The sequence below is a fragment of the Spermophilus citellus genome (assembly GCF_964194105.1).
Source record: "Spermophilus citellus genome assembly, chromosome: 1".
Taxonomy (NCBI): domain Eukaryota; kingdom Metazoa; phylum Chordata; class Mammalia; order Rodentia; family Sciuridae; genus Spermophilus; species Spermophilus citellus.
The window spans coordinates 124521757-124549327 of NC_138182.1; the positions used below are offsets into that span (position 1 = coordinate 124521757).

The window sequence follows — 27571 nt, forward strand, 5'->3', positions numbered from 1 at the left end:
TAGGGACTTCATTCTGATAGCTGAGCACCATGGGCACAGGCCCTGGGAAGCTCTGGAGATGGAGGCTTGAGTTTGGGGAAGGCTCTGTCTCCAGGAACCAGCCAGAGCCTGACCTAAAGAAGGTGCTCAGTCAATGGTAGTGCCATGGCTCCTCCATGGGCAGCCTCTGCTGCGTCCAACCCCGCTGAACTTTTGTCTCTTCTGAACCAATGGAAGGAAACAGATTCGCATTTGGAAGAGGATGAGAAGAAGAAAGATGGGCTAATTACTTAAAATGTCCTCACCTCCCAACATCTAGAGATGAATCACCTGAGCTTGCTTTCTCTTTCCGCATCAAATTCATTTCTCTGGCACTTTGGGGAATCCTCCATTTTCCAGCCCATGGATCCACCAGCAAAGCTCTGCCAATAGCTTCTGCCAGAGCACACACATATTTTACCGCAGGAGTTCTTGAGCTCCATCAGCCCAGCAAGACCTCAGTCCTTCTCCTGCCTTGATTCCCACCACCCAGGTCTTTCCATTCCTGAGGCTCAGGGTGGGGAGGGATAGCATGTTTCTGCACTTCTTGGCTAAAGGCAAACCCCCCTCTAGACTTCCTTCTTTATTTGTTTAAGCCTTTCGATGAGTTATAATATTCTCTTTCTTGAATTATATAAATACGATGCTCATGGTTATAATAGCAAAAGGTGGCATTCATGAGTTCTTGCTGAATTCCTGGCACTCTGATAAGCACGTTACCTGTTTTCACATCAAAATAAACAGTATTGTGATTTCTATTACTTAAATGAGGAAACAGAAGCCCAGAGGGGTTAAGTAACTTGCCCATGGTCACCCAGAAAGGAAGTCCAGGAAGAAGGATTCAAATCCAGCAGTCTAGCTCCAGAGTCCGTTCCCTTCCCAAACTCACCCAGGCAGACTGGAACACGATCACACATCTCTGGTTGTTACTTTGGGGCTTCATTAGCCTCCTTCCATCTGTCAAGATGGATGGACCCTGTCTTCAACTGGGCCAACTTCTAATTCCTTCAGTGACTTCTGATCTTTTCCCTCTTTTTCAGAAAGCCTTCAGTGCCATGTATTCATTACTCCTTTATCTTTCCTATTCTCCCTTTGCAATTTCATCAAATTTATATAATGGCTTCCATTTGATGCAATTTTTTTTTCCCAGGATTACATCTCTTCCCTTACCAAAAGAGATATTAAAACCCCCCTTTTCCTCTTGAACTCCTGCTCCTTGCTACTTTTAAATTGCCACTTCTTCTTAGTCCAAAGAGGAGCAATTAAACTAGCTCAGGAAATTTGGTACTTAAAAGTGGGAAAGCAACCATTTCAATTCATCTCACTCTGAAAGCTTCCAATATAGGAGGAGTGTTAGCCACGTGTTCTGAGATCAGACAGATGTGAATTCAAATCCCAACTCTTCTCATTTGAGCTGGGTGACCTTGGGCAAATTGCTTTTCTTCTCTGAGTTTCATTTTCTGCGTTTATAAAACGTGGGCAACACTAGAAACCTCAAAGGTTACTGGTTTACAGAATAGAAGGTGATGCAGAGAAAGTCCCCAAGACCAAGAGCCAGGGCACAGTGAGCCTCAGGAAGGACCGTCACTCCTCTGGTTGGCATCAGCATCCTGGCTGGGCCTGCAGATCCCCAACATGTAGCAGAAAGTGCAGCACAAGGCGAGGCGTTCAATAAACTGTGGGTGATATGAAGATGTCACCCAAAGAATGTATAGCATATATGCAAATGGAAAACTTTCAAGATGATAAACCTGCGCCCAGCAGGAAAAGTGCAGTCACAAATCACCCACTGTTAATTGCACCAGTGAGAGGCAAGTGGAGGAAACTCCTGGGAAGTGTCCTCAGGGCCCCAACTAAACGGTGGCTTGTAATTGAAATGACAAAATCAGTCTTTGCGTTATGGCCGCAGCAAAGGAATTAATCCACCCAACCTAAACAGGCTGCAAATTGCAGCAATTTTTTTCTTTTAATAATTGTAGGCTATGGTCTCTGGAAGGGGATCTCAGGCTCATGCCTGAGCCCCGTCCACAGGTACCACAGCAGGAGAGCTGGCTGTGGGCGGGTGGGGAGCTGGGATGGGGGGAGCCAGCCCCAGTGTCTTCTTGGCACCCTAAGCCATGGAATTTTCTAGAATAAAATTCAAAACTCCTGATTATTTATATTTTCAGAATAACAATCGACAATGCCAGGGATGGGATGATTTTAAGTACAATATAGGATTTCAAAACACTGAATCAAATTATATGAAAGGCATGTCCTTTGCTCTTATTTTTTTGCCACCCTTCTGATGACATGGGTAGAAAAATCTCCATTTGGTGTGGACATGTCTCTAAGGCCTCTTTAGTTCAGGCAAAATCCCCTTTGGGGAGATGAGGTGCTGGGGTTGGAACCCAGGACCTCATACAAAAAGCCCCCTCCCCCCCTTTTTTTAACAGAGAGGGAGGCCCTCATATGGGAGCAGACAATGGGCAAACCACATTTAGTTAGAGCCTAGTAACAATGATTTGTTTTCACTGTGTTCATTTTTTAAGTTATTTATGCTTTTGACAAGTATGCAGTAAAAAGATCCAAAACTTGGAAATAAAGCAAAATGAGGACTTCATGACATTTTAATGGAATGTTTCTGATAGACCCCACGGAGGAACCTCTTGCTAACCATCCACAACTGGTTAGAAACCAGAAATTTTATAAAAGGTTAGCTTATAGCAAAATAACAAAGTTTTATGTTTGCTTGCTGGCTTGCCAAAGGCTGTCATATTATTGCTCAGTATCCACTTTACCTTGGACCTAATGACAATTATGCACAAGTATCTTCACTCCCACGAAAAATGAAGGCACTCAAACACTTTTAACCAGCTCATTTGCTGTCCCGACGGTTCCCGAGCTTGTTAAATTAAACTTGGACGTGGGTCAGTATCCAAATGTGTGAGATGGTATTTTTAACAATTTAGGGAGTCAATTTTTGTACGAGTAATGCTGACTATATACAAGCAATGATATAAAATTTTGTTTAACTTTATGAAAGTGGTAATATATATACAGTTTTTAAAATGTATTCTCTGAGGTTCAGTTAAAACAAACAAACAACAACAAATAAAACCCAGCAGTCTCAGATGCCCTCCTCCCCAGAGGAACTTCTTTACATATTTCATAGTCATGGCAGGTATATCTTGATTTTAGGAACATGTCACCAATGCTTGTACTACTCCATTTCAAAACTTTTGTTTGATTTAGTGCTGTTATCTATCAACCATAAAAGACAAGCAGTTCAGCTGGGAGCAGTGGCACACACCTGCAATCTCAACAGTCAGGAGGCTGGGGCAGAAGGATCACAAGTTCAAAACCAGCCTCAGCAACTTAGCAAGGTCCTAAGCAACTCAGTGAGACCCTGTCTCTAAATTAAATACAAAATAGGGCTGGGGATGTGGCTCAGTGGTTGAGTGCCCTTGGGTTTAATCCCTGGTAGTGAAAAAAAAAAAAAAGAAGCATTTCGCTTCTCCCGACCCTCATCAAGCATACCCACCCATCCCATAGAGTTATAGTATAATCTTGGTTTGATTAACACTTGGGTATTTATAAGAGTTTGATTATGTAGATGCTATTCTCATGCAATGGTAAAGTATGAGGAATCCCCACCTCCTAAACAACTTTACTCTCACCCACAAAAAAAAGGAATTGAAAAAACTCTGAAACCCTTTTAGTTCTCCTGTGCTCTTTTGCATGATTCCCCATTGCCTCTTCTCCTAATCTTCAAAGTTCCTTCTGCCTATTTTTAAGTCTTCTTCCTCCAAGAACCTGGTTCCTCCTGGTGGCTCTTCTCTTGTTTGCTCTGAGCTCCCTCTGCCTCCTGTGAGCGCTGCCCCGGCCCTTCTTCTGTGAGGCTGTGTTCTCTCTGCAGTGTGGGTGACGTGACAGCTGACTGCCCACTCAGCCTGGTTGTCTGTGACCTTCCCTGCAGGGTGATCTGGCTGGGACAGTTAGCTAGAGAGACTCAAATACCAATATATGGCAAGTCTTTCTTCTTGAGCTGGTTGGATTCCACAGACAAGAATTCTCCTATTCCCTGCCCAGAGGCCAAGTCCTGGCTGCCAGCATTCGGGGGTGGAGTGGAAGGGCTGGGTTGGAGGTTTAGTCTCCAGAATCATCCTAGGAATGGAACCTGGCTCTGAGTTATGGAATCCCTGCTCTTGGTGGTGTCCGGTGTCTCCAAGTCCAGACTCCCTCTTTTTATCTGTTACATAGAATAAACCTCCCAAAACTCAGCTGCAGGCACTTAGACTGCTTCTAAGTCCCAAGTTTTTAATTCTGCAAACATAGTAATTGTTTCAGTTACCATTAACCGGGGTTCCATATCGGGACAATGGGACAAAACAGGTTGGCTGACTGACTTCGAGTTCTCTTCTGTATTGATCTCCCCTTCTTCACCTTCACCTGCACGGGAACTGGATCCTACTCCTTCTGGAATTTTCTGGGGACTCTGCTTTAGATTGAATGGGTTCTCAGCAATTTCCAATGCTGGATCACAAATTGCTTTTCTTAGATCTACTAAGTAATTTAGTAATTTTCACATGATTTTTAAATGTCTTTTAAAAACTAACCCTTTACTTCTTTTTTCTAGTAGGTTTTCAAGAAGGAGCAAAATATGTGACTATACATACCATCTTTATGGGAAATTCTACCTCAAGTTTTTGTGTTTAAATATCTATAAGTTTATTTGATTTAAAGTATCAAAATCATGTGACAATGACAAATAATATAAAAAGTGATTGCGTTATACAAACGCCTATGGTTTTGAAAAGAGTATTTGTGCAACTCCTGCTTTATGGAAAGAAAAACTAGTTTGGGGAAAGGGTTTACACAAGGTCAGGTGACCAGTGACATGTGACAGGTAATGTCATCAGAGCTAGAATAAAAACCCAGTTCTGCTGAGTGGGCTGGGGATGGCTCTGCCCTCACTCCAGCATGCAGGCCACCAAGGCCCTGGGCTCATGCCCAGGAGAAGCCACCTCCTCCACCTACTTTTTCACTGGGCCTTTTCCACCCTAAGATGAAGGTCATAAGGTCACATCTACAGCACTATACCCAAAGGCCTATTTTATTTAACGAAAAGAGAAATCATGCATATTCTGACCATGAACATGGCTGTGATCCACAGTCACTGCTCTGTTTGTGTTCCACACAAGAGGTGTTTTCAATTTCTTATCTTGAAGGCACTGCAAACACTTACCTAGAAAGAAAATATGTAACTGCGAAAAGATAGCAGTACTATCATCTAAAGCAGTTGCACTCTCTTCCTTTGGCCCCTAGAGATAATGTGATTTTTCATGAGTTCTGAGTTTAGTGTCTGGCTCCTTCCCTCCTGTTTGAACTAGTTTCTGTCCTGAAAGACCTCACTGGACCAGCTGTGATCCTCTGCAAGTTGCAGAGTTGGCCAAGGTCACTCAGTGCAGTGGGAGTCAGGGATCGAAGAGGTCAGGCAGGGGAGTACCACACCCCACCTTTCTGGCTCTCCTCCTCACCATTCCCCAGGCAGGACACAGGCTGTGCCTGAACTTGACCAGCCTGGCTTCACACCAGCCGTCCATGGGAGAAGAGAGCTGGAGCAGTTGGCAAAAGACAGGATAAAAGGAAAAGAAGACATGGGTTCTGATTCTGCCCCTGCTGCACCTGACAAAGTTAGAGGTCTTACTGTGTGCTCCCTTCTCCATCTCTCTCTCTCCTGCCACTGACAACCCAGGATTTCTTCTTCCTGTGTGCTGAACACTGGTATCTTGTGATCCCATTTAACTTTTGATAAAACCCTCTGAAGCCCTGGGTACGGAACAGGAAGACTGGAGTGGTTTAGGGTAATAACTTGCCCAGGAATGATCCACTCACAGGAGGCCAAGCTGGAACCCAGTCCAGGCTTCCTGGCTACAGCCCAGGCTTGCCATGGCCACTACTTCCAGGTCTAGGGTCACAGACAACCTCCAGGTCTAGAATGTGGCCATACTTTACAAATAGCAGATCATTCTGAAAATCTTCCCAAAGAACATCATAAGACACACATTTCTGTTCTGAGCTGTTTATAGCAGTATTGTACTATTTATAATGTCTATATGTAGCAAGCCAGATAAATGTCCTCAAATCAGGAATCCCATCATACACCTGATGGTTGATCCATAAAATGGAGTAGAGGAAAGGGAGACAGAGCTTGACTTGGAAAGGGATCCTTAATGTAATCAGTAAGAGACCTCAGTGCACTGTTTATAATATAATCCCATTTATTTTGGTAGATATTTTTCTCTATACAAAAAGTCTGAGGAAATGTCTGTCCAACCACTAACAGTGATATCACTGAGCCCAGGGGGTGGGAAAGGAGAGGGAGAGATTGGTGTTAGAGCAATAATTTTACTTTCTATGGTTTGTTGGGAATTTTCACAACTATTGTGCATGATAAAAGCAATAGAACTATTCTCTGATTAGAAAGTAATGAAAGTCTGTCTGCAACAAGAAGGAACCTTGTTCACCAGAGACTTTATGGATATGTCCCAGGGCCTATAGCCATATGCCTGGGAGGGGGGTTGAATTCTAGGGACGTGGCTGTCCACTCAATGTCCTGAGGGCCCCCCCCCACGCTGGGGCTATAGACATAACCTGGTGCTCACAAGCTGGATGGCTGTTGTCAGTGTTATTAAACTGACAGAAGAGAACTACAAAGTAAATGAGTTAACATTTTTTAAAAGGCACAACTATGTAATTTTTATTCCATTTACCAAATGCTTTTAACTTCCATTTCCTGGCAGATGAAAAAAAATGTTCTTAAATCAACCATAAAAAAAAAGAAACATAACAAAACCTCTCACGTTCAACAATAACACAAATCTCATATGCTTAGAGCAAAACATTGTTTTTATTCAGATCTGTATGTTGCTTTGTGAGGACTTTCATTAAAATACACTGGGAACTCCAACCTGCAGCCTAAAGTAAAAAGAATTACAGCTCCCAAAGTCTGTAAGCCCAACATCTTAATGCTGATAGATGAAGAGTGATGGGGGCTACTCAGGAAGGTGTACCTGGGAGATGCTTCACTTGGGGTTTTTTCCTTTGAAACAAACCATTTATGGGAATTGCATATCAAGATACATATAAAGAACACAACCAACATTTGCTAAATTAAGCAAATATGCTTACCATGTTCGAGGCAACATGTCATGAATTTAATATTTTTTATCACAATATATCTGATGAAAACCCTGGGGATAAGCATGACCCTATTGTAAGGCCCTCTGGACCCTGATTTCCTCCTGAGCTCCCTTCTCCATCTCTCTCTCTCCTGCCACTGACAACCCAGGATTTCTTCTTCCTGTATTTCCTTTTGCTTTGCGTCTGTTTTGTCATCTTATGTGCAATAAGATCCATCCTAATGAATGTCATCCTTGGATATTTACTGAGCACATTATACATTCCAGGCACTCTGAGTGCATGAACCATCTCATTGAATTCTTCAGTTTTGCAGATGTGAAGCACTGGGGCTTCCCACATTGCAAATGAGGGAATTCAGAGGTGACATGGCTTGTCCAGAGTCATAGATAGCACTGTAGGTGACAGAGCTGGATGGGACTCCATATCATCTTGGTGGTAAGGTTCTTGCATTGGGTACTAACTTTTTATAGCAATAATTTATTATTGCTAGATATTGTACAGGATAAAGGCAATAGAACTATTAAAATATTCAAATATAAGAAGGGAGGTAAGAGTCCATGAATCAGGAGTATCATAAAATGATGGTTTAGTCACACCCTGGAATAGAAGGTGGTGGGTATGTTTGCCCAGGTCCCTGCAACTCCAGGCTCCTTCTCAGGAAAAATGGGTTCATCCACTTTAGAATCTTAAACTGTTCCGCTCACCCCTGTTTCTTAGAGCTCGTTGGACAAAGAGGCAGGCTCTAGACAGTCCTGCTTTCGAAGGCCCATCTCACATCATATGTCAATGATGTGGAAAAGAAAAGTTCCTCACCAATAAATGTAATCCAATTGCCTAGAAGGTGGCTGTAGCTGACTAGCTGATACACTGTTCATTCTGCAAATACTTAAGCAGCTGTTAATTTCAGTTCTGCATTTTTTCCTATTTTGGCATCAGCTAATCATATGAAGCTAAAATACCCATAGGCTGTCTTGGTTCTGTATCTAAACTGTACTAAAATGTACCTGTCAAACCATCTGGTGCAAAGGGCACCAAATGAGCAAGTGGCCCTGCAGCACCAGACTCCTTGAGGCTTTTACTGCAGAAATGGGAGTCTGTGAGCTATTTGTAGCATTAAAAAAAAAAAAAAACTTAACAAAAACTGGACACTTACTTCTTGTTAGTATTACTGCAGGGGCAAGTTAAAATGCCAAGAGTCCTTCTTTGCATGAGAACAAAGTAAAATTTAGGTCGGCAACGTGTTTAACTCCACTGGTCAGGAAATTCTGAAAACTTTCAGAAAATTCTGGTGCTTACATAGAATTAATCTTTGTTAATGAGTGAGCAGATTTCTTAATGTTTAACACCTGCTGCTTGTTTGGGAGACAGCAGATTTTAAAACATGCATTTGCTGGGCGCAGTGGCACATGCCTGTCATCCCAGTGACTGGGGAGGCTGAGGCAGGAGGATCTCAAATTCAAATCCAGCCTCAGTAAAAGCAAGGCAGAGAACAACTCAGTGAGACCCTGTCTCTAAATAAAACACAAACCAGGGCTGGGGATGTGGCTCAGTGGTTGAGTACCCCTGAGTTCAATCCCTGGTACCAAAAAAAAAAAGAAAAGAAGAACTTGAATTCATGGACAGAGAGTAAGAAAAGGACTACCTGGTGGTGAAGTCCCTGGGCACCATTTATCTAGGAAGCCATCTAAGATATGGCTTCCGGGCCCTCTGGACCCTGAAATCCTCCTGAGCTCCCTTCTCCATCTCTCTCTCCTGCCACTGACAACCCAGGGTATCTTCTTCCTGTATTTCCTTTTGCTTTGTGTCTGTTTTGTCATCAGACTTCATCTATAATCCCAGGATGACTTCAGTCATAGGCAGGGTAGGTATCTGCGGGGACCAGCATGATTTTTCCCACCCCACACATACCTGTAGCTCATTACCATTACTTGCATTTCCATTGACAGGACCTCATTCTTTAACTTAGTCTAACTCTCTCCCATTAAAATGGAGTCTTGAGTGAGATCCAGGATTGGACTATAAGCTCCTCGAAGGCAGGAGGCTACAATGCACACTGTCCCACCTGTCCCCCTCACACTCCTGAGCAACACCAGTGAGCTCCCAGAAGACAGGGATTAACTCTGCCTCACTATTGTGGCTTCAACACCCAGCAAAAGAAGCCGACACAGAATCAAGCATCACCATGATCTCATCAAGTGAATGTCGACTCTAGACGTTAGTTAGCTGAGAAAGCTAATAGGAGGTGAAGAGTAACCTGGGAAGTGTTCTTAGGTGAGGAAACAGGATGGAGACTCTGGAAGCTTGTGAGCATGGATTTCCTCAACTGCACTGGGACACAGCTTGACCTCACAACAGAACGAGGGGTTCTTATGGAAAAAGAGTAGCCAAAAATGTATAGGATCTCCTGCTCTCCTTCCTACAGTGATGTAGCCCTAATCATCCCTCCACCCTCCAGGGGACAGGGACATCAGATGGCTCACTCAACAACTGATAAGGTTTCCTCAGCAGGATCTTCCCAAATCAAAACTCCACTGTCCCCATGCTTTAACATGGACTCCTCCTGCAAATTCCTTCCAATTTGGGCTGACATAAAACCAAGCTTGGGGACATGAAACGTCCCAGTGTCTGTACCTCAGCCGGGATTCAGCTGTTTCCATTAACTCATCCACCTAGGGGCTGATTATGCCAGAAACTTTAGAAAAGTCACCAGCAATAAGGGGTTTTAGAATCTCACCCTTGGACTTCTTTTCCTTTGACAGGAAGGGATGGAAGAGGTATGTCAATCTCAAGTTCAAGAGACTTGGCCAGAAAAAGCCTCCAAGTCTGAAGAATAAATGTGTATCCTTTGATCCAGGTGTGCAGCCACCCACACATGCTGCTCTTTCACTTTTGACTGGATAGAATCAAAGCCCTCCCCAGAAAGCAGTCTCTATTAAGAACAAGCCACAGAGGAGCTGTGTCCCTATCCATAGTCCTGAAAATTTGCTGAACACTCTTTTCTTTTCATTATGAGATGTTCTCCCTCCCAACCCCCGTCTCTCTCTCTCTCTCTCTCTCTCTCTCTCTCTCTCTCTCTCTCTCTCTCTCTCTGTTTGTATTTCTTTCTTTGAAGGGTGTCATTGAACCCAGGGGTGCTCTACCACTGAGCAACATTCCCAGCCCTTATTTTTTTATTTTGAGAGAGAGTCTCACTAAGTTTCCAGGCTGACCTTGAACCTGCCATCCTCCTGCCCCGGCCTCCTGAATCACTGGGATCACAGGTGTGTGCCATCAACATCTGATGTATGTTTCCATTTTAATGCTCAAATATCATACATGATTTTTTTCACTATTTTCTAATTGTAACCTGTGATTTCAACATATTTTAAAAGTTCTATCAGATTTTTAATACCACCATCCTCAGCCAATTCTTTCTGGAAAGTTTAGGCTGTGAGCTCCCACTTCCTCCTCTTTCTCTGACCAACCTATACATCTCCACTAACTGTGCAAGTGGTAAATGTAGTTTATTTTTCTTCATTTATTTTGAATTTCCCATTTGATCTATGGTTTCTGGGCCATTTCCAGATGAAAAGAAGATAGCCACCCCATTTCCCAGTCTCCACAATATCTTCATGGACTCACTTTAATCCATGGTTCTCATCCTTGCGTGGCCAGGTGGTGAGCTGGGCAGCCGTTCCTACCATGTCTGGCCACTTTGATTCTCTGCCAGCACACCCAGCCTAACTAGTTAGTGTAATCAGTTCATCTTGAACCAAATCCACACGTTCATTCTGGGCACACATTAAGGGTTTCTTTGAGATGAGGCTGTAGCATCTGAAAGTTGCCATCCACTCCCAGTTCTGAGATCCAGGGGGAATTTGGATCCTTGGGGGCTGCCTATACTGCAGGCTTCTGTTCCTCCCCAAGCCCCTCCCTTCCAACAATGAGGTGGCCCAGAAACTATTTAGTATAATTCAATACCTCAGGAAATATTCTCTGAGCACTTACTTCAACCATCTACATGATTGCATTTTTAGAGTGAACTGGGGATTTTCTAAGTATATAAATACATTCATGTCCAGGGTCCACTGCAGATCAAATCTAAATCTGAGTGTGATCCCTAAGGATTGCTTTTTTTTTTTTTCTTTTGAACACTCTCCAAATAAATTCTGATCTGCAGCCAGAGTGGACTCACTGTGTTCCATGCTCTGTTCTGGGGCACTCGGGAATCGTAAGAGGCTACCATGAGTTAGCAATGCATGCTTAGAGAAGAACCACACAGGAAGAAAAGGGACACAGCAGAGTCATCTAGTGTGCTTCAGAAGCCATAGAAGGGCATGGACAACCTAATCCAGGGGAAGCCGGTAAGGGTTCTTACGAGAGCTGTCAGAAGCTGCAGGGAGAAACGTGCACCCAGGAGCTCTTGGCAGTGGGAGTTGAGGCCTTTTACAATGCCTTCCACATTAGGGTGCAGCCCAAGAGCACATGGCTAACCATTGTATCTTCCCTGACCACCTGTTCTCTCAGCTTGTGTCCAGATCAACCGATCCTGGATTCTGACCTGCTCCCCAGAACTCTGATTATCATCCTCCCACAGTCATGGCTGTGTGTGAAGCAGGACTCATTACAATGTCACCTGGCACTGAGGGCAGCTCCCTGGGGGAGCTTTGCCCTCTGGGTCTGGGGAGATTTTGCTTCTCCCTGATTCTAGCCCAACCAGTCTGGGGCAGCTTGTCCTCCCCAAAGAACAACCAGAAGTGAGATGATGAGAGTATGCTTTGCCTGTGCCTGAATGATCCTCCCCACTGGTTGCCTGACCATCTCCTATCTGCCAGTTAAAACCCACGACTCCACAACCCACCTTCAGGTAGCCTTTCCTGATTCCCCAACACTGGATCCCACCTCACCCCTGCAGAGTTGTGGCTTTTCTCTTTGATTCCCTTCAAAACCTCGTTCACATTTCTTGTAAAGAGGGGACCACATCTTTCCATCTTCAAGCTTCAAGCTGTAGCATCATGCTTGGCACTGAAAAAGCTTTAAGTATGTATATGAATACTGAAGACCTGAAGTGCAGGCACCAATGGCAGGTGGGTAGCTGGACTGACGGATGAAGCACATGACCTCGTTTCAATCTACTTCATATCTTAACAAATCAGAGATTGATGCAAAATAAGAACTATGCCAAGTTATCTAGTCTCAATCACCAAAAGTCGCCATGACTGCTCTGCTTTCTTCTCATGTGCACCACCTTCCTCTGTCACCTTCACCTTGTAGCCATGAGAGTGTGGCACTACAACTTGTCCTCCAGGAGAGATTTCAAGCAGATCAGTAACTTGACTTCAGGGGTACTGGGAATATAATCGCTATTCTTTTCCAACCTTCTTTGAATTATACCATTCTGTGCTCAGATATGATGTACCCTTCTGCTGCCCAAGCCTGACTCTTCATAGTGAACACTGGGCTTCCACAGAGGCTGGCTTCCGACTTGGCTCCTGGGCCATCTAGTGTCTCCCCCTGACTCCATTGTTACCTACTCACAATCACAGTGATGTTTATCAAACCAGAGAAGGCTATAAACAATAGCAGCCTTGCTGGCATTGGTACATTTCTGAACCCTCACAAAAATGCATAGGATAAATTATAGCATCAAACAAAATCAACTGTCTTTTTATCCATTTGATTACACCTTTAAATTATGCAGAGCATTCTTTAAAAACATCCATTATTCATTGTACAAGCATTACCAGAAACACAAATGAAATAATATAGCCATAAGCTCAGCATTTACAGCACATCTAACTTCTCATCCCTCCACGACACACTCAAGTCCTTTCGCACACAGAATCTCTTGGCGGGGTGCAGACACTGTGCTCGGCTTCCTCCAGTTAACATGCCAGAAGCATTTTTATTAACACACTTGATGGCCTAGAGACAGCTCCTTTCCACTTACCCTTTTATGTGGAGTCAGGGAAAGGTTCAGATTTAGGAGATTAAACTCAGACCCTGCCACTAGCTTGCTCTGTGGCCAGAGACTGCTGAACTCCCAAAGCCTGGATTTGCTCATCAGCAACATGGGGATGCTAACACCTACTCTCAGGATCATGGTAAAAAATCAGTTGACCCCTGTACATAACAAGTGGGCACAGTGTTCGGCTTCCAGTGAGCACTCACTAACAACTGACTCAAGGATAATGTTACATTAATATTTTTAAAACATGAGTTCAAATACAAAGCTTGCATAAGAGTTAAGATAAACAGAACTCCCCCTTCTGGTTCACTGACAAACACTGAGTGGTTCTCCTTCCTTGTCCACAGTATGGAAGAACTCTAAATAACTGTGGTCCCTCCTCACTCTTTGATAGACGTGTTTGAATGGCCTGCCCAGCACACATAGACTGTCAGAACTAGACCTGGAAATAAAACCCACCTGCTCCCAAAAGCTGCTACAAGGCCCTGATACCAACAACCAAGACAGCAGACCTTATCAATCAACCAATCAATCAAATACATTCTGAGGGCAAGAGGGAAGGAAAAAAAAAAAAAACAACACATTCAGTATCATGCTTAGTGACTTCAGAGTTATGATTAACAAAAGACCATGGAGACATAAACCGAGGCTTAGAGAGACCACTCAGTTTCTCCAAGATCACACAGCTGGTTTATGGTAACACTGGGATCCAAACACATGCCTACATGTCCCCGAAGTCCAAAATCTTCCTACTAGAATTGAACTCCATGCAAACCAACCAGGCACTCTGTTAGTATAGGGCAGTGCATAGGGCAGACACAGTTCTTGAGCTCCTGGGGCTTATTGTCTATGGAGAAAACAGACACTGCAAAGGCAAGCCAAGTGTGTCCAGTGCCACCTACAGCGAAATGCATTCAGTGCTGCAAACTGCACAGGGACCATGAGAAAACAGGGCCTCTAATCTCAGCTCCAAAGTTTAGTCACACTCTAGGTGAGGCATGCTCACATTGGCTGGCCTGAGAACATGACCACCCCTGGCAGATTACTTCCCTGGGAAAGTGCATGCTGAAGTCTAACCTGACGTCTCAACAGCTTGCAGCTTTGGGAGCCTCGCAGCTCTCCAGTCAGTACTTGCTTTTTATATAGCATCTTAATGCCAGGGTGGCAGATTTACCTTTCTCATTACGTTCTGCTGAGTATAAAAAATAAAATTAGCGTCAGCATGTCTTTCTAGAAAGCAGACTAATTGAAGATGGGAGGATCAATCAAACCACAGAGATTAATTATTGAGTGTCTGCTTGGAATTCAGCCCTGCACCCAGGTAGGCAGGAATATATGAGAAACCCAAGATCAGGTAAGCCCTGTGGGAATCTGCAGAGCAGACTCAGGACAGCCATGGAAGAGTGCTTTTAATACAGGAAAGCCTGGGCCAAATTTCCAAGAGACAGAGGTGGACCACATATCTGCAGAATGAGGCAGGTGGGTCAGAGACAAGAGAAATTGTCCCAGGCTTCAAAAGACAGCTGTGTTCAACTATTCAGAGCAAACTTCACCACGGCAGTGGTCTGAGTGTCAATCATGCCAGAAGCACGTGATAAGGTGAGCCTGGAAATAATGAATAGGCCACTGAGGGCAAGGACTAGAGGGGGAGGGTGCTAGCAAGTAAGGTCTCCCTGGTGACTCTGAATAAGAGATTGGCTCCTCTTAATTACCTTTGCATTTCCATTGTCTAGAATGCTGCCTGGCAAGTACAAGGTGCTTAGTTAGCACTGAGTGAGCTGTTGGATAGAAAGACACTGCCTTAGATGAAAAGGGAAATAACCACAACCAGACTGGTCTTATCTCAGCATGCACCAGAAAAGTCTAAGAAACATGACAAGGAGAAAATGTAAGACTGCACATAATTAAGTGCTAAATTCAATGATGAAGCTCAAAGTTGTCAAAACGCAGCAGAGAAGAAGGATAAGGCCGAGCTAGAAGAAACTGGGGTGATTGTCTAATGAAAGGGAAGTAGGGATGGGCCTGTTCAGAAAGCTCTGGCTCTGGGGGGGGGGGGGTGTCATGATTTCAGTGTTTACCCAGGCCAGGCAGATAATGCGAAAGGGTGAATCCTACCTCCTAGAAAACACAAGGAAGTAGTGGGACTGTGGCTTTTGTCAAATATTTCTATGAGCAAAACAGAATATATCAGTGGGCCAGATTCAGATTGCAAACCACCATGTGGAGGCCTTTAAGACTTGCAGGAGGGAGTAAAAGGAATGCCTTCTAAAGAACACACCATACAAGGCAACCACAAAGAAAGAGGAAGGAGCACGCGGGCCCAGGGTGGTGTGAGAGTGGGGGGCCTCACCTCTCCGGGATGCAGCATGCCATCTGAGAACAGTGGGGAATATGATTGAAGAGAAAAGCTGTGCTGAGCTGGAATTCCAGGTAGAAGAAATGGTAATAGAGAGTCAAACACGAACTTAGCACACCAGGTTGCTCAGAGAAGCTATGCTGAAATTAAACTTTTGATTTTCCAATCTGGGTTGCTAAATCAATGGTATTTATCTCTAAGACAGAAGCAATCCAATAACAACTCAGAAAACATCCATTCTAGAACTCTTGGACTCTGCTGGAAGCTTCCGTGGTGCCCCCAGATTGCATATAGTAGCTGCAGTCCTACAGACAGCTCAAAAACACCCTCACAAACAGAGCGCCTCCTTCCTCGTTTAACACGTTGCACTTAAGGATTTACATCTACATCAGTTGAGCAAATCAAAGTTATAGTTCCCTCAGTAACTGTAACCTGAACCAAACATAGCTATATTTTTCTGCTGCTGAGCGGGCTTTTAACTCGTGCCTCACGACTGTGAAGATTTAGTGCAAACATTATGCAAAGAAGCAAGTAGCTGCTCAGTGAAGGTTCAGAGTGTACATGGCCGTTCAACTGTTGCTTTCGTGCAAGGTTTCTCTGCAGACAGAAGGCTTTCCCACTATGGGGGGATGCAAGGTGCCACACCCATTCCTGGGTCACAGTCCAGCTTGGTTATTGCAGGTGGTGGGGGTTAATGACAGGTACTCTGCAGAGCCGGCACTGGGAGTGGGTGAGGCATCAGCCTGGGATGCAAAATTAAAGGGGTTCTCTCCCCGAATTCTGTAATCAAGACACATAAAATGTAACAGAATATTATTATTTTTTAAATAAAAAAATGTAAAAAAATAATGCAAAAATTTCACAAGGAGGAAAATATCAAAATATTGATTATTTTTAAAATATTACATCCCATTTTTTTTTTGATTACTGAATTTTTGAGGCCTGCTTACAGTTTGCCCTCATCCCCAGGCAAGTGCCGTGTTGTATCAACCCTGTCCTATCCATGCTGGGTAAACAAGAGGGTGTGGAGAGGACACCATTAGGATGGCTGTAGGCAAATCTTTAAACTTTGGTTGTGACAGATGAAGGAACATTGAATAGCTCTTCAAAAAATGTTTCAAGATGGTGAGATGGAACAAAATGTGGTGGATTATTCACTTTATTGTAGGGAAACTCTGGCCAACTGACACAGAAGCTGCCTTCTAATTTTCCAAGTGGATCTCCTGAGAATAAATGACCCAAAGACTATGTGGTAAGCAAAGTCAAAGACTTACCCACTCTCCAAGGCCAGCAAAGCAAAGGTGACTTGTAAGTCACACATGCTGGCCTAGGAATTGCTGTGTGGACAGCATCATCAAATGGCCCATGTGAAATGCTGCAGCCTGCCAGGTCTTTGAGAAGGGACCAGGACAGGGCCATATGCTCTTTCCATGGCCAGTCCCCAGCTTCATCCTGCGTAAGAGCACAGTGATGTTGGCCTAGTCCACCAACCACCTGACTGTTCACTTGGTAGGAAGCTCCACCAGCCTCCTAGTGGCTGGGGCAGTTTTTGCAAGTGGAATCCTCTGGGAAGGCTTGTCATCAATCTGTAGATTGTAATTGATAAACCAAAGAAAACCCTTTATCCATACACTGGGACAGGTGTACTAGTCACTGTCTGAATTCACTCTTTGTGAGTAATCATCATTTTTAAATGCTTTTAAAATATGCCTTCAAAAAAGTTTTCGTTTGGAAATAATATTAGACTTTCAGAAAAGTTGTGGAAATAGTTGAGTGCTCCTACGTTCCCTGTCATTTAATACAAACATGGCACAATGATCAAATCAGAGAATTCACACAGATACAAAACCACTAACTCAACTGCAGGCTTCACTCATTTTGCCGGCTATGCATCCAATACCCATTTTCCGGTCCATGAGCCAATTCAGGACCCCATACTGTTTCCCAGGTCCTCTCCAGTCTGTGTAGCACTTCAGTCTTTCACTCTTTATGACCTCAAATTTTGGAAATACTGGTCTGTTATTTTGTAATAATCCATAACCGGGGCTTGTTTACTATCTTATAAGATTGGGGGGGAAAATTTGGGGCAAAAGTCCCTGTCACAGCAGCGGTCTATCCTCCTCAGAGCAGACGTAGCAGGCACTTGATGCGGATATATTTCCCTTCTGCTGATCTTTTCTTCACTTGGGTGATGTCAGGCATATCATGGTATATTGGTTTTGGGGGTTTTATCTACAGTTTCTGGCTCAAAACTCCCTGGCCAAGGCAGGCCATAGAAACTAGAATCTCTTCTCCTGCCTTGTCTGATAGTAGATCTCAGACCCCCACTTCAGAAGGGGTCCTACCGTCTGCACTCAGGGAAGGCTATGAGCAATTACACCCATGCAGTGAAGTCTCCATAAAATCCCCTAAAAACAGGAGGATCCAGGGATCTTCCAGGTGGAGGTTCCCGGAGGGTGGCATGCCCAGGTAGGGCATGGAAGCACCATACCTCTCCTCCCCAACCTTGCCCTGTGGATCGCTCATCTGTAGCTCTGCAGATCTTTTACAACACACCAGTAAGCAGGTGATTCCAGAGCAGGGGTTGCAGGAATCCTGATTGTATACCAGCTGGTTAGAAGCACAGGTGAAGCCACCTGGGGCTTGCAACTGGCATCCAAAGTGGGGACAAGTGAGACTGAGCCCTTGCCCTGTGGGATCTGATTCTGTCTCCAGGTAGAGAGTGTCAGAAATGCCCTGAATGAAAGGATACCCAGCCGCTGTCCGCTGCAGGATGGACTGTTTACCTGGCATCAGAAGCGATCTGTGTTGTGAGAGCAGAGTGGGGGGAACTGAGTCAGAGCTTGTTTTGTTTTTAACTAACCACGCTTGTCAGGCATCTCCACAGCAAGTCACCATCTTTCCTGTGCATTGAGAAGCGGGCACCTGGCAAGGTACTCTGAGACTATGCTAACATCCTCTTTCTTATTGTACTTTTCCATTGGTTAAATATCCATTGATGGTTCTTCCTGGTAACAAAACATACCCTGGTGTTTACCTAACCAAAGTCAATCTTTAAGTCCCCTTTAAGCTCCCTGGCAAGCCAGCCTTTCCCCCATCTGTGGAACTAGACAGCTGGATCAGGCCCCGCACATCCATGGACCCTTCGCCTACTGCAGGGATCAGGGCTCCTTCTCACACTGGCCTGAAGAAGCCATTTCTAAGCAATCAGTGAGAGCAGCCATGAGCAATGAGCCAACTCCCCAGCCCGGCCCAGCCCAGGTGGTATTTAGTTTGACTTAAAATTGACACATCTGTGCAGCTTTTTGACCTGTCCCAGGAGACCCCATGGACCATAGCATATTCAGTCACTGGGGAGAAGAGAAGTGCCCAGGCAGCTCCTCTGGGCTTCTGGATTTTTCTTCTTCTGGGCAATGCCTTAGAGTTCTGGCAGTGGTGTGCAGGGTTACCTTTATCAATTGGCTCCCCAGGAAGAAAAAACAATAAAAGCTTCACTATATAATGTGTCCCCATTTTTGAGCTCTAAATACCCTCATGGTTGATTCCAGCACTCAGTAGAATTTCTGCCATTCAGACACAACAGGTGCAAGTAACCCCACACATGTGGATGAGCATAAAATGCAGTAAGATAATTAGAAAGTTTCTGAGTCCCTATTACCTTGATTTCAAGATGGTTTGCTTAATTATTGATTTAAATAAATTTTTAAATTTTAATTAACTTTAAGTTCACAAAACTCTGAAACATCTAACACATGATTCTCATGAGCCTGAGTTCTGGAACATGCCCCCTGAAAAGGTAGAATGATGCCTTTCTCCAGTCTCTCCAGGACCCCCACCCGGGGGCCAGAAGCCCTGCTGGGGAGGGCGTTACTCCAGCTGGCCACAGGCTCTGTTGCCTTTTGGCAGACCTGCCATGGAGCCCAAGGCCCCAAAGCATCTGGCTGCTGCCAGGGCTGGCTGAAGGTCACCTTCAGCGCAAATGGGGCTGCAGAGCCCTTGCTAGGTTCAGTACCCGTCTACTACGCTCCCGGGAAGCCACTGACCCTTTGCCAATTCTGGAAGAATTATAGGCATGTTTAGAAGCAGCACAGGGGGGAAGGGAAATAAGAGGGAAGAAGACAACCACACGTTTAGAGTTGGGCTACAGCCAGCCACTGGCTGACGTCCTCACAGTGCCACACCCCGATGCCCTAGAGAACCAGCACCCCACTCTACAGAGAGCGTAGGTGACTTCCCAGGATTCCACAGCTCCAGCCCACATGATAGGCACTCTCTAAACCTGTGGGTGATGATCCATGAATTTGTTCTGGCTGCGAAACTTGTACCAGGGAAATGTGCTGGTGAGACAGTAGAGTGGAAGGTGAAGTAGAAAACCCAGCGTGTGTGAGAAGCTGGTGGCCAGACTCCCCCAGGAATTCCTCCTGCAGGGACTCCTGAACTTCAGTGCCTTGCCACCCAGCCTCTCTGAGGCTCAGCCTCCTCGTTGGTAAAATGGGGAAAATAAAACCTATCTCCCCACATGGTGGCCAAGAACAAGCTACTGTGATGCCACTATCCCTGGGAAGGGCTCATCTAACACCAGGGAAGCCACAGGAAGAGAGAGGGGGTAAAAGCAAAAGGACACAGTAGAAGTAGGGGATTCTCAACTAGCTCAGCTTGAAGTCTGGAACAGCATTAGCTGCTCTTTGGAATGCACCACAGAAAAAAAAGAATGTCAGCAAGGCTTGTCTCCTGCCTTTATTTGAAATATAAGGGAATAGACAGGTTAGAAGAAATCCCTCTTGCTTTGCAGGGTGGTATTGATTCCTGGGATTCAATGGTAATGAAAGGGACCAGCAGCAAACACCCTTCCACCCTTTGTTGGGCAAGCTGCCCCCAGATCCTTAGAGACTCACAACTCAGGGTGGCCCAGGGAGGTGGACTTCAGAAGGCACTGCAGGTGGCTTCTTCCCACAGGGTAGGGCAGGGAGCAAGATACCCTGAAGTCCTCTGACTTCTGCTGAAATAGAGCCATCACCACCCACTGGGACCATAACAAAGCCCTAGATGCTGATGCCTTTTACTGTCAAGTCTGTCCCTCTTTGAAGGAGGAATGTGTGTAAGAGAGAGAGAGAGAGAGAGAGAGAGAGAGAGAGAGAGAGAGAGAGAGAGAGAGCGCCCTTGGGAGCATGTACATGTGCCCAGAACTACACATGCACATTCACATTAGACAAACCACCCACAGGGGTAGCCATGGGAGAGGAACATGGGGGTAAAAGGTAAGAAATTGTTAAATAAAAGTATAGAAGGCTTTTTTATTTTGACTGAGCTCCAGTACTGGGCCCAAACCAAATTGGAATTACCAGTGCTAAATGCCCTATTATCAGAAAATCCCCCAGCAGACCAATTTTTTCTAAAAACTGTAGATTCATGGAAACCCATTAGAAAGAGCTCAGTTAACCTGGTGCAGCATTATTTAAAAAAAAAAAACAACCAACTTCCTCTGATTTAACCCTCACAGGAATGGTGGCCTGATGGGATGGGCCCTCAACCAATCCACTTTCGTGCCTCATTCTGTTTGCTGGTTCCTACTCAAGCTACCTTACACGCCAACTGCTCTGAGCTCTCCAGATTTTTTGAACAGATGCTCCTCTATTCATTAATCACTAACAAAAGCCAATTAGATTACCAAAATCAACTTAATAAAATTTTGATTTGGGGCAAAATATACACAAAAAGCAAGCAAAGGCCTGCTTTCAGGAAGATGTGTCAGGAACTAAAGAAGGGGACTAATTCAACCCTCACCTCTTGACATCCAAAGAGTGCCAAAAAGAGGAAGCATTCCCTCCAGGCACCCAGAGCAGAAGCCCTGCTGTTTTTTTGTTTGTTTGTTTGTTTTTGGCAGGGTAAGGGGATTTCATTCATTTATTCCTTCCTTTAACAGATGGCTTTGTGAGCCAGGTGCTGTGTGGGATGGGCAAGGGGTAGCACCAAAATGACAGAGGATGACCACTCTGGGCTACAAAGGAGCTGGCTGCTCCCAGGAGCACACAGAGGGAGAGGGTTGGAGAAGGCTCCCTGGGAGAGTGCAATCAGGTGGCACTGGGCTGGGTGGGTGCAGAGGCAGCACATTCTGAGATAGAAACTTCAAGCACAGCAGTGGGCAGTGAGCTGCACCCTGGAGGAATCAAGGAGACAGAGAGGAAGATGGGGAGTGCAGGCAGAGAGGCCAGAGGGAGGCTCAAGGGGTCAACTCTGCAAAGCCCAGGGTGAAGTCAGCTGTCTGAGCTTCCATGCTCAAAGCCTGGCAGGGGACATGCACAGAACTGTGTAGCACACACAGGAATGAAAACACCAAGGAGAGAGTCTTTAATTCTGCCCCTGCCCACCAGGGGTGGGAGGAGGAGATGGAATTGAGAAAATCTCAGAAGGAGAGTACTCTGAGCTAAGCCTAAAAGGAGGCTGGGGTCCTACCTGCATAGAAGGAAGGAACTGGGGAGAACAATCAGCAGAAGAGACTGCCTAGCAATGCGTTCCCTACTACGGGGATGAATAATGGTGTCAGAACCCTCAAACGTGCATGACTAACAGAGGGGGGATCCCCACCACCGGCTCTGCCTGGTCACTATAACTGCAAGGGATCTTTTCAAAGGTGATTCTGGGTATCCCTAGCTCCATGATTCAGAGACAAACACCACCAACTTCCTCTTGAGAATTAGGAGTCATCTTAACTCACTTGAGATTGCTGAGCAGAGTACAAAAATGACGACTCTCTTAGCGAAATGAAACATAAAAAATGAAAACCCTGCTTTAAAAGGAGAAAAAATTAACTCCCTCTGGGCCTGATGGGAAATTAAATTTTATGATTTACTCAGCAGCCAGTCAGGCACAGAATGAAGTCCCTGTGAAAGGACCTTTCAAAGTAACCACAGTTGACAACTAGACTTGCTCTGTAGGGGGTGGGGGTGAAGAAAAGAGTTCAGGGGGGTTGGTATCAGGTCTTTTATCCTCCACCTGAGCTGGGCTCTTTCATATGCTAAGTGGACTCTCTCAAGCTGGGCTAGGGAATCAAACACTATCATTAAAAAAAAAAATCAACACCCAGGCTAAGGCATCAAGTACCCCACCCCCAGTCACATGCCACCCAGGATTATACAAAATAAGGGTACCCTACTGAGCTGGGCTGTAATTACCCCAACAATGACCACTGAAGACAGCCATCCTTGCCCACCCTCCAAATGGAGGTTGGCTTGGCGTCCTACAACATAATTGCTAACTTCCACATGTGGTCCACCCCGGTGGTCAGTAGGTGGACAGTCTACTGTGGGGCAGGACAAGGGATTGTTTCATAGTGCCAACTAAGAGCCAGTAATAAATGGCTATTCTATTATTAGCATAGAGGGTGGGAATAACCAAAGAAAAACCCAGGGTCATTTGCCCTGGGAGTCTTTTTATATTTTTCTCCCAAGTTTCCAATGTTTTACAGGTCGGTGCCTGTAAGAACCAAATCCAAGGCACATCCAATGGTCTGGATTTTCAAACTCAGGTCTTTGCACATGCCAGGTCCTGTTACCCTACGTAAATGAGTGAGTTGGAAGTCTTTGCTATCTTGTGGTTTTTTAAAGACACACCGGAAGGTGTTAGATTGTATGGACTTAATTTAAGAGCAAAGAATTGAGAATAAATCCAACTGTTCTTCCATTTTCAGTGAACGAATAATAAAGGGGAAAAAAGATCATTTTCGAGCAGCAGCTCTTAAAGTGTGGTCTCTGGGCCAGCAGCAGCAAAGACACCTGAGAACTCATTTGAAAAATAAATGATCAGACTCCCTCCTCCAGACCCAAGATTAAAATCCTGCTGTAGGCACCCAGGTCACTGGGATATGCACTTCAGTGTGAGGTCTTCTGCACTGGATGTGTGGTCCTTCATCCTGGCTGCCTGTTAGCACCACCTGGCAAACTTCTCATTGCGATGCCCCCCGCAGACTCCAGAGCTATTAAATCAGAATGCCTAGCACTGGGCCCTGGGCATGCTGCTTTTAAAGGGCTCCCCAGATGATGTGAATGTACAGTCAGCATCAAGAATCACAATAAACTAGAATAAGAGAAATTTAGATTAGATGCTTTTGACTTAGGATTTTGGCTCAAAGTAATCATGACCACAGAATGAGTCCTAAGCATCACAGAAGCAGCATTTGAGAGGAGGAGAGATATTTCTACCTTCTTGAGCTGGAGGGGAATGTGAGGCTCATCAGAAGTAATACAGCCTTGTCCCAACTCAGTGGTGACAGTAGCACTTAATAACTCATCCAGCAAAGACAGTTCCTCAACTGGCGAGAGGGGTGGGCTAGTTCCCACAGTCTGGTCTCAAGATAAAAGCCAAGCACTCAGAGGCAGTGAAGAGTGACACCACACCGCATGTAACTGACTCTAGATGCCACAGACCCCAGGAACCTCAGTCCTCCTCACTGCTGTGCAGCCTTGGACCCCTGAGTGCCCAGGCTGCATGGGACAGCAGACTCTCCCCACTGGTGGCCAGTGTAACAATAGCCTATTGGGGCAGACCTTGAAGGAGGCACTCCTCTGGGTTGGGCAAATCTCAGAATCCTGCTTTGCAAATAAACTGTGGACTAAGGCCTCTCTCCTACCCAATTCAGGACCTTTACAATTAGCCCATAATAGCCAGGTTCCTCAAACTGGGGTACACTGGCATAGTTTAAAGGATCTTTGATATATTTTTTTTTTCCGTACAATGAAAGGAATCTAAGCATTACTGAAGGATAAGGAACATTGCAAATTGTCTTTTCAACAGAAAGAGACAACACTCCTTAGGACGTTACTGCAGAGATGATAGGCCAGCCTCCACATCCCTGCAGGGCAGGAGTCAGACCAAGCTCTCCCAACCCACTTGAATCAAATGTATGGAAGATGATATGTCATGAGCTTTGTAATGTTTTGAACAACCAAAAAAAAAAAAAAATGACACTAAGGATCCAGTGGCATAGCCTGGGGCCTATTCAAGTTGGCAAAGTGATGTGCTTCCAGAAACTGCCTCACATCATCCCCAAAGGGTCTTGGGTATCCAGCCCTTAGGTATTACCTCCTTCCATGAAAGAGGGTGGGGACGAGAAAGGGAAGGGGAACCCTGATGCCCATGGTGACAGAGACTTTGCAGTGTGACCAGCCTCCGCTTGAATTTTGATCCTGGCATTTATTTGTTGTCTGGTTTTAAATATTAATTAAGTCTATGTCAAATTTTTGAACTGCAAAATCGGAAAATCAAGCCTCAGTGTTTAAGATCAGGGTGGACAGAGAGAATGTATGGATGGCATTTTACACCATGCTGAGAAAACAGCAAATGAAGTAGCAGCTATGATCCCTAATTATTCACCCTGAACACCAGCTGAAGATTCACCTCTTTGTAAAGGTTTCCTTGAAATAAATTCATTAAAACACACACACACAACAGAGAGAGAGAGAGAGAGAGAGAGAGAGAGAGAGAGAGAGAGAGAGAGAGAGAGAGAGATATGGAGAGATCGTCGTTTGCAGCTCTAGTACCCTTAGTATGCATGTAGACTCTAGTTATTATATTACAGATTGAATGGCCCTTATCTGAAATGCTTATGATCAGAAGTGTTTCAGATTTGGATTGTATTTGGATTTGGAGATATTTGCATATATATAATGATATATCTTGGGGATGAGTCCCAAGTCTAAACAGAAAATTCATTTGTATTTCATATATAGCTATACATACAGCCTGAAAATAATTTTATTCAGTATTTTAGTAATTATGTGCAAGAAACAAGGTTTCAAGGGCTGGAATTTTCCACTTGTGGCTTGCTCAAAAAGTTGATTATTTACATGTCTGTCACAGTTTTATTATTGCTTTTATGTCCCCAATGCCTAGCACGCACTTGGCACATCATATATATTTTTGAGTGAATGAATGTAGCAAGATACTGCATTCACCTAGTAAAAAGAAGAATCTTTTAAAAAAATTTTAGTGCAGCATAGTTATACATAAGAATGGGGTTCATTTGGCATATTCATAAATATGGATCACATAGTTTTCTTCATTTCAATCCCCAGCACTTCCTCTTCTGCTCCACCGCTCCCTCCCCGGATCCCCTTGCTCTACTCTATTGGTCTTAATTAGAATGGTGAGAATTGGGGGGAAGAGACAGGAGAGAGGCCACACAGGAAGAAGCTGATAATACCAGTTGACTATGAGATAGCAGTAGAGAAATCATAGATGCAGTTCATCCCGAAGGCTCTTTGAGGATGTTCTAGGGAGGACAGCCAGGGAGGGGCAATGCTTACACACATACTTAAAGAAGGCTGACAGTTTGCGAGGGTCCACATAGCCTTCTGAAAACAATCCCATTGAAGGGCAGACTCCCCTGTGGACACCATCACACACGATAGAGCTGTCCGAGGAGCCACCTCTTCCAGTTCCTAAGAATTCCAGGCCTGCATCTTGTCACTGCCTCGCAGCCGATTCTTGTTTTCTGCAGATTGTACCCTTGGGAAGCCCTCCACCTGCCCCTCTGAGACAAAAACCCTCCTCTTGGTTCCCCTGCCTGATCTGTGTGTGCATGAAGACTACCAAATACACCCTGAATTCACTACCTCAGCCACCTCCCTGCCACTGTCCCACTCAACCCTGGAGTATGGACCTGGGCGAAATGCCCATTCCCTAGGAGCCTGACCATTTTTGCTACCACAGGGGGTGACTGGAGAGACAAAACCCAAATCAATCCGTCCAGGAAACAGGTACAGGTGCTTTCTTGATGGTAGAGGCAGAAGAACTATGACCAGCCTGCAAACCAGGGCTCAAGCACATGGCAGACATCAACTGCCTGCCTAAGCCTACACCTTCATGCCAGGACAGGAGGACAAGGTGTTCCACACCTAACTCCTGCGGTCCCAAAGAATGGCTCACAGCAGGTGGGTAATGTCACTGTTAAAGTAGACCCTGAGCAAGCCTGGGCTTCTCTCTTTAGGCTTCAGCTGCTCTTGATCAGCATCAATATTTTAGAACTTAATCATCTCAACCCTCGTCTGAGCCCAGGACCACCGGTGTCATCAGGAGGACTCACCGCGTCCTGGCCACTGAGGACCTCCAAGATGCTGTTGAGCAACTCCACACAGTACTTCTTCTCCTGGACCTGGTGCTGCATCTCGTCCTTCTGCTCCAACAGCTCCTTCAGCTCCTTGGTGATGACAGGAAGCAGGATGTCCCGGCATTCTAGAAGGAAGGGCGTTCACAGGCATGTGGCTTCCCCACTGTTAGGTTCCTTTCTTTCTTTCATGTGTGTATGTGTGTCTATATATAGACACACATGCACACTTACACATGTATATAATTACATATTATGTATAGTTCTTCATTAAAATTTTTATATTTAAAATTATAATTATGTATAAACTATATTATATTTATATGTAAATATATTTTTCATTAAATAAATTATTCATAAATATATTCTCCTTATAAAATTAAAATTATATTAAAATTAGGTTACGATTTCCTTGGAATATCAGTCACAATTCTAGTTCCTCCTCTATCCCCAATTCCCTGGAGGCAACCAGTTATTTCATTCCATATATATGTGTGTGTGTGTGTATACACACACACACACATATGAATATATATAATATATGTTTATATAGAAATATATATATATGTATGTATATATATACATATATATGTATGTATATATATACATATATATGTATATATATATATACATATATATATATATATATATATATATATATATATATATATATAAAATAAACTCTCTAGTCTCGTTTTTATTGCACTTTCCCTTTAAGTCTGTCATGTTCAACTGGGGCTATGAACCTTCAAGGTCTTTCATATGACCTTGCATACACACATGCCATTAGGAAACATATCATGTCATTTTGTTTTGCTTTCTTTTTACAAAAGGGGCCTTGGCTGCATATAAGCACTCAGCACCTTGACTCTTTCCACTCACCAGTCTGTCCGGGAGCACTTTGGATGTTATTGCCTATCGGGCTAACTGGATTACTTAACTATGTTTATTACTTAACTAGGTT

General features: G+C 44.5%; 1 protein-coding gene across 1 annotated transcript in view; it reads right to left on the minus strand.

The window, feature by feature from the left end:
* DOCK2 (dedicator of cytokinesis 2) overlaps positions 1 to 27571 on the minus strand; it is a 400926-nt gene that overhangs the window by 232146 nt on the left and 141209 nt on the right. The window contains exon 26 of the mRNA XM_081269393.1: positions 26587 to 26735. Within this exon, the coding sequence (XP_081125519.1) occupies positions 26587 to 26735 (149 nt within the window). The remainder of the gene's footprint in view (positions 1 to 26586; positions 26736 to 27571) is intronic.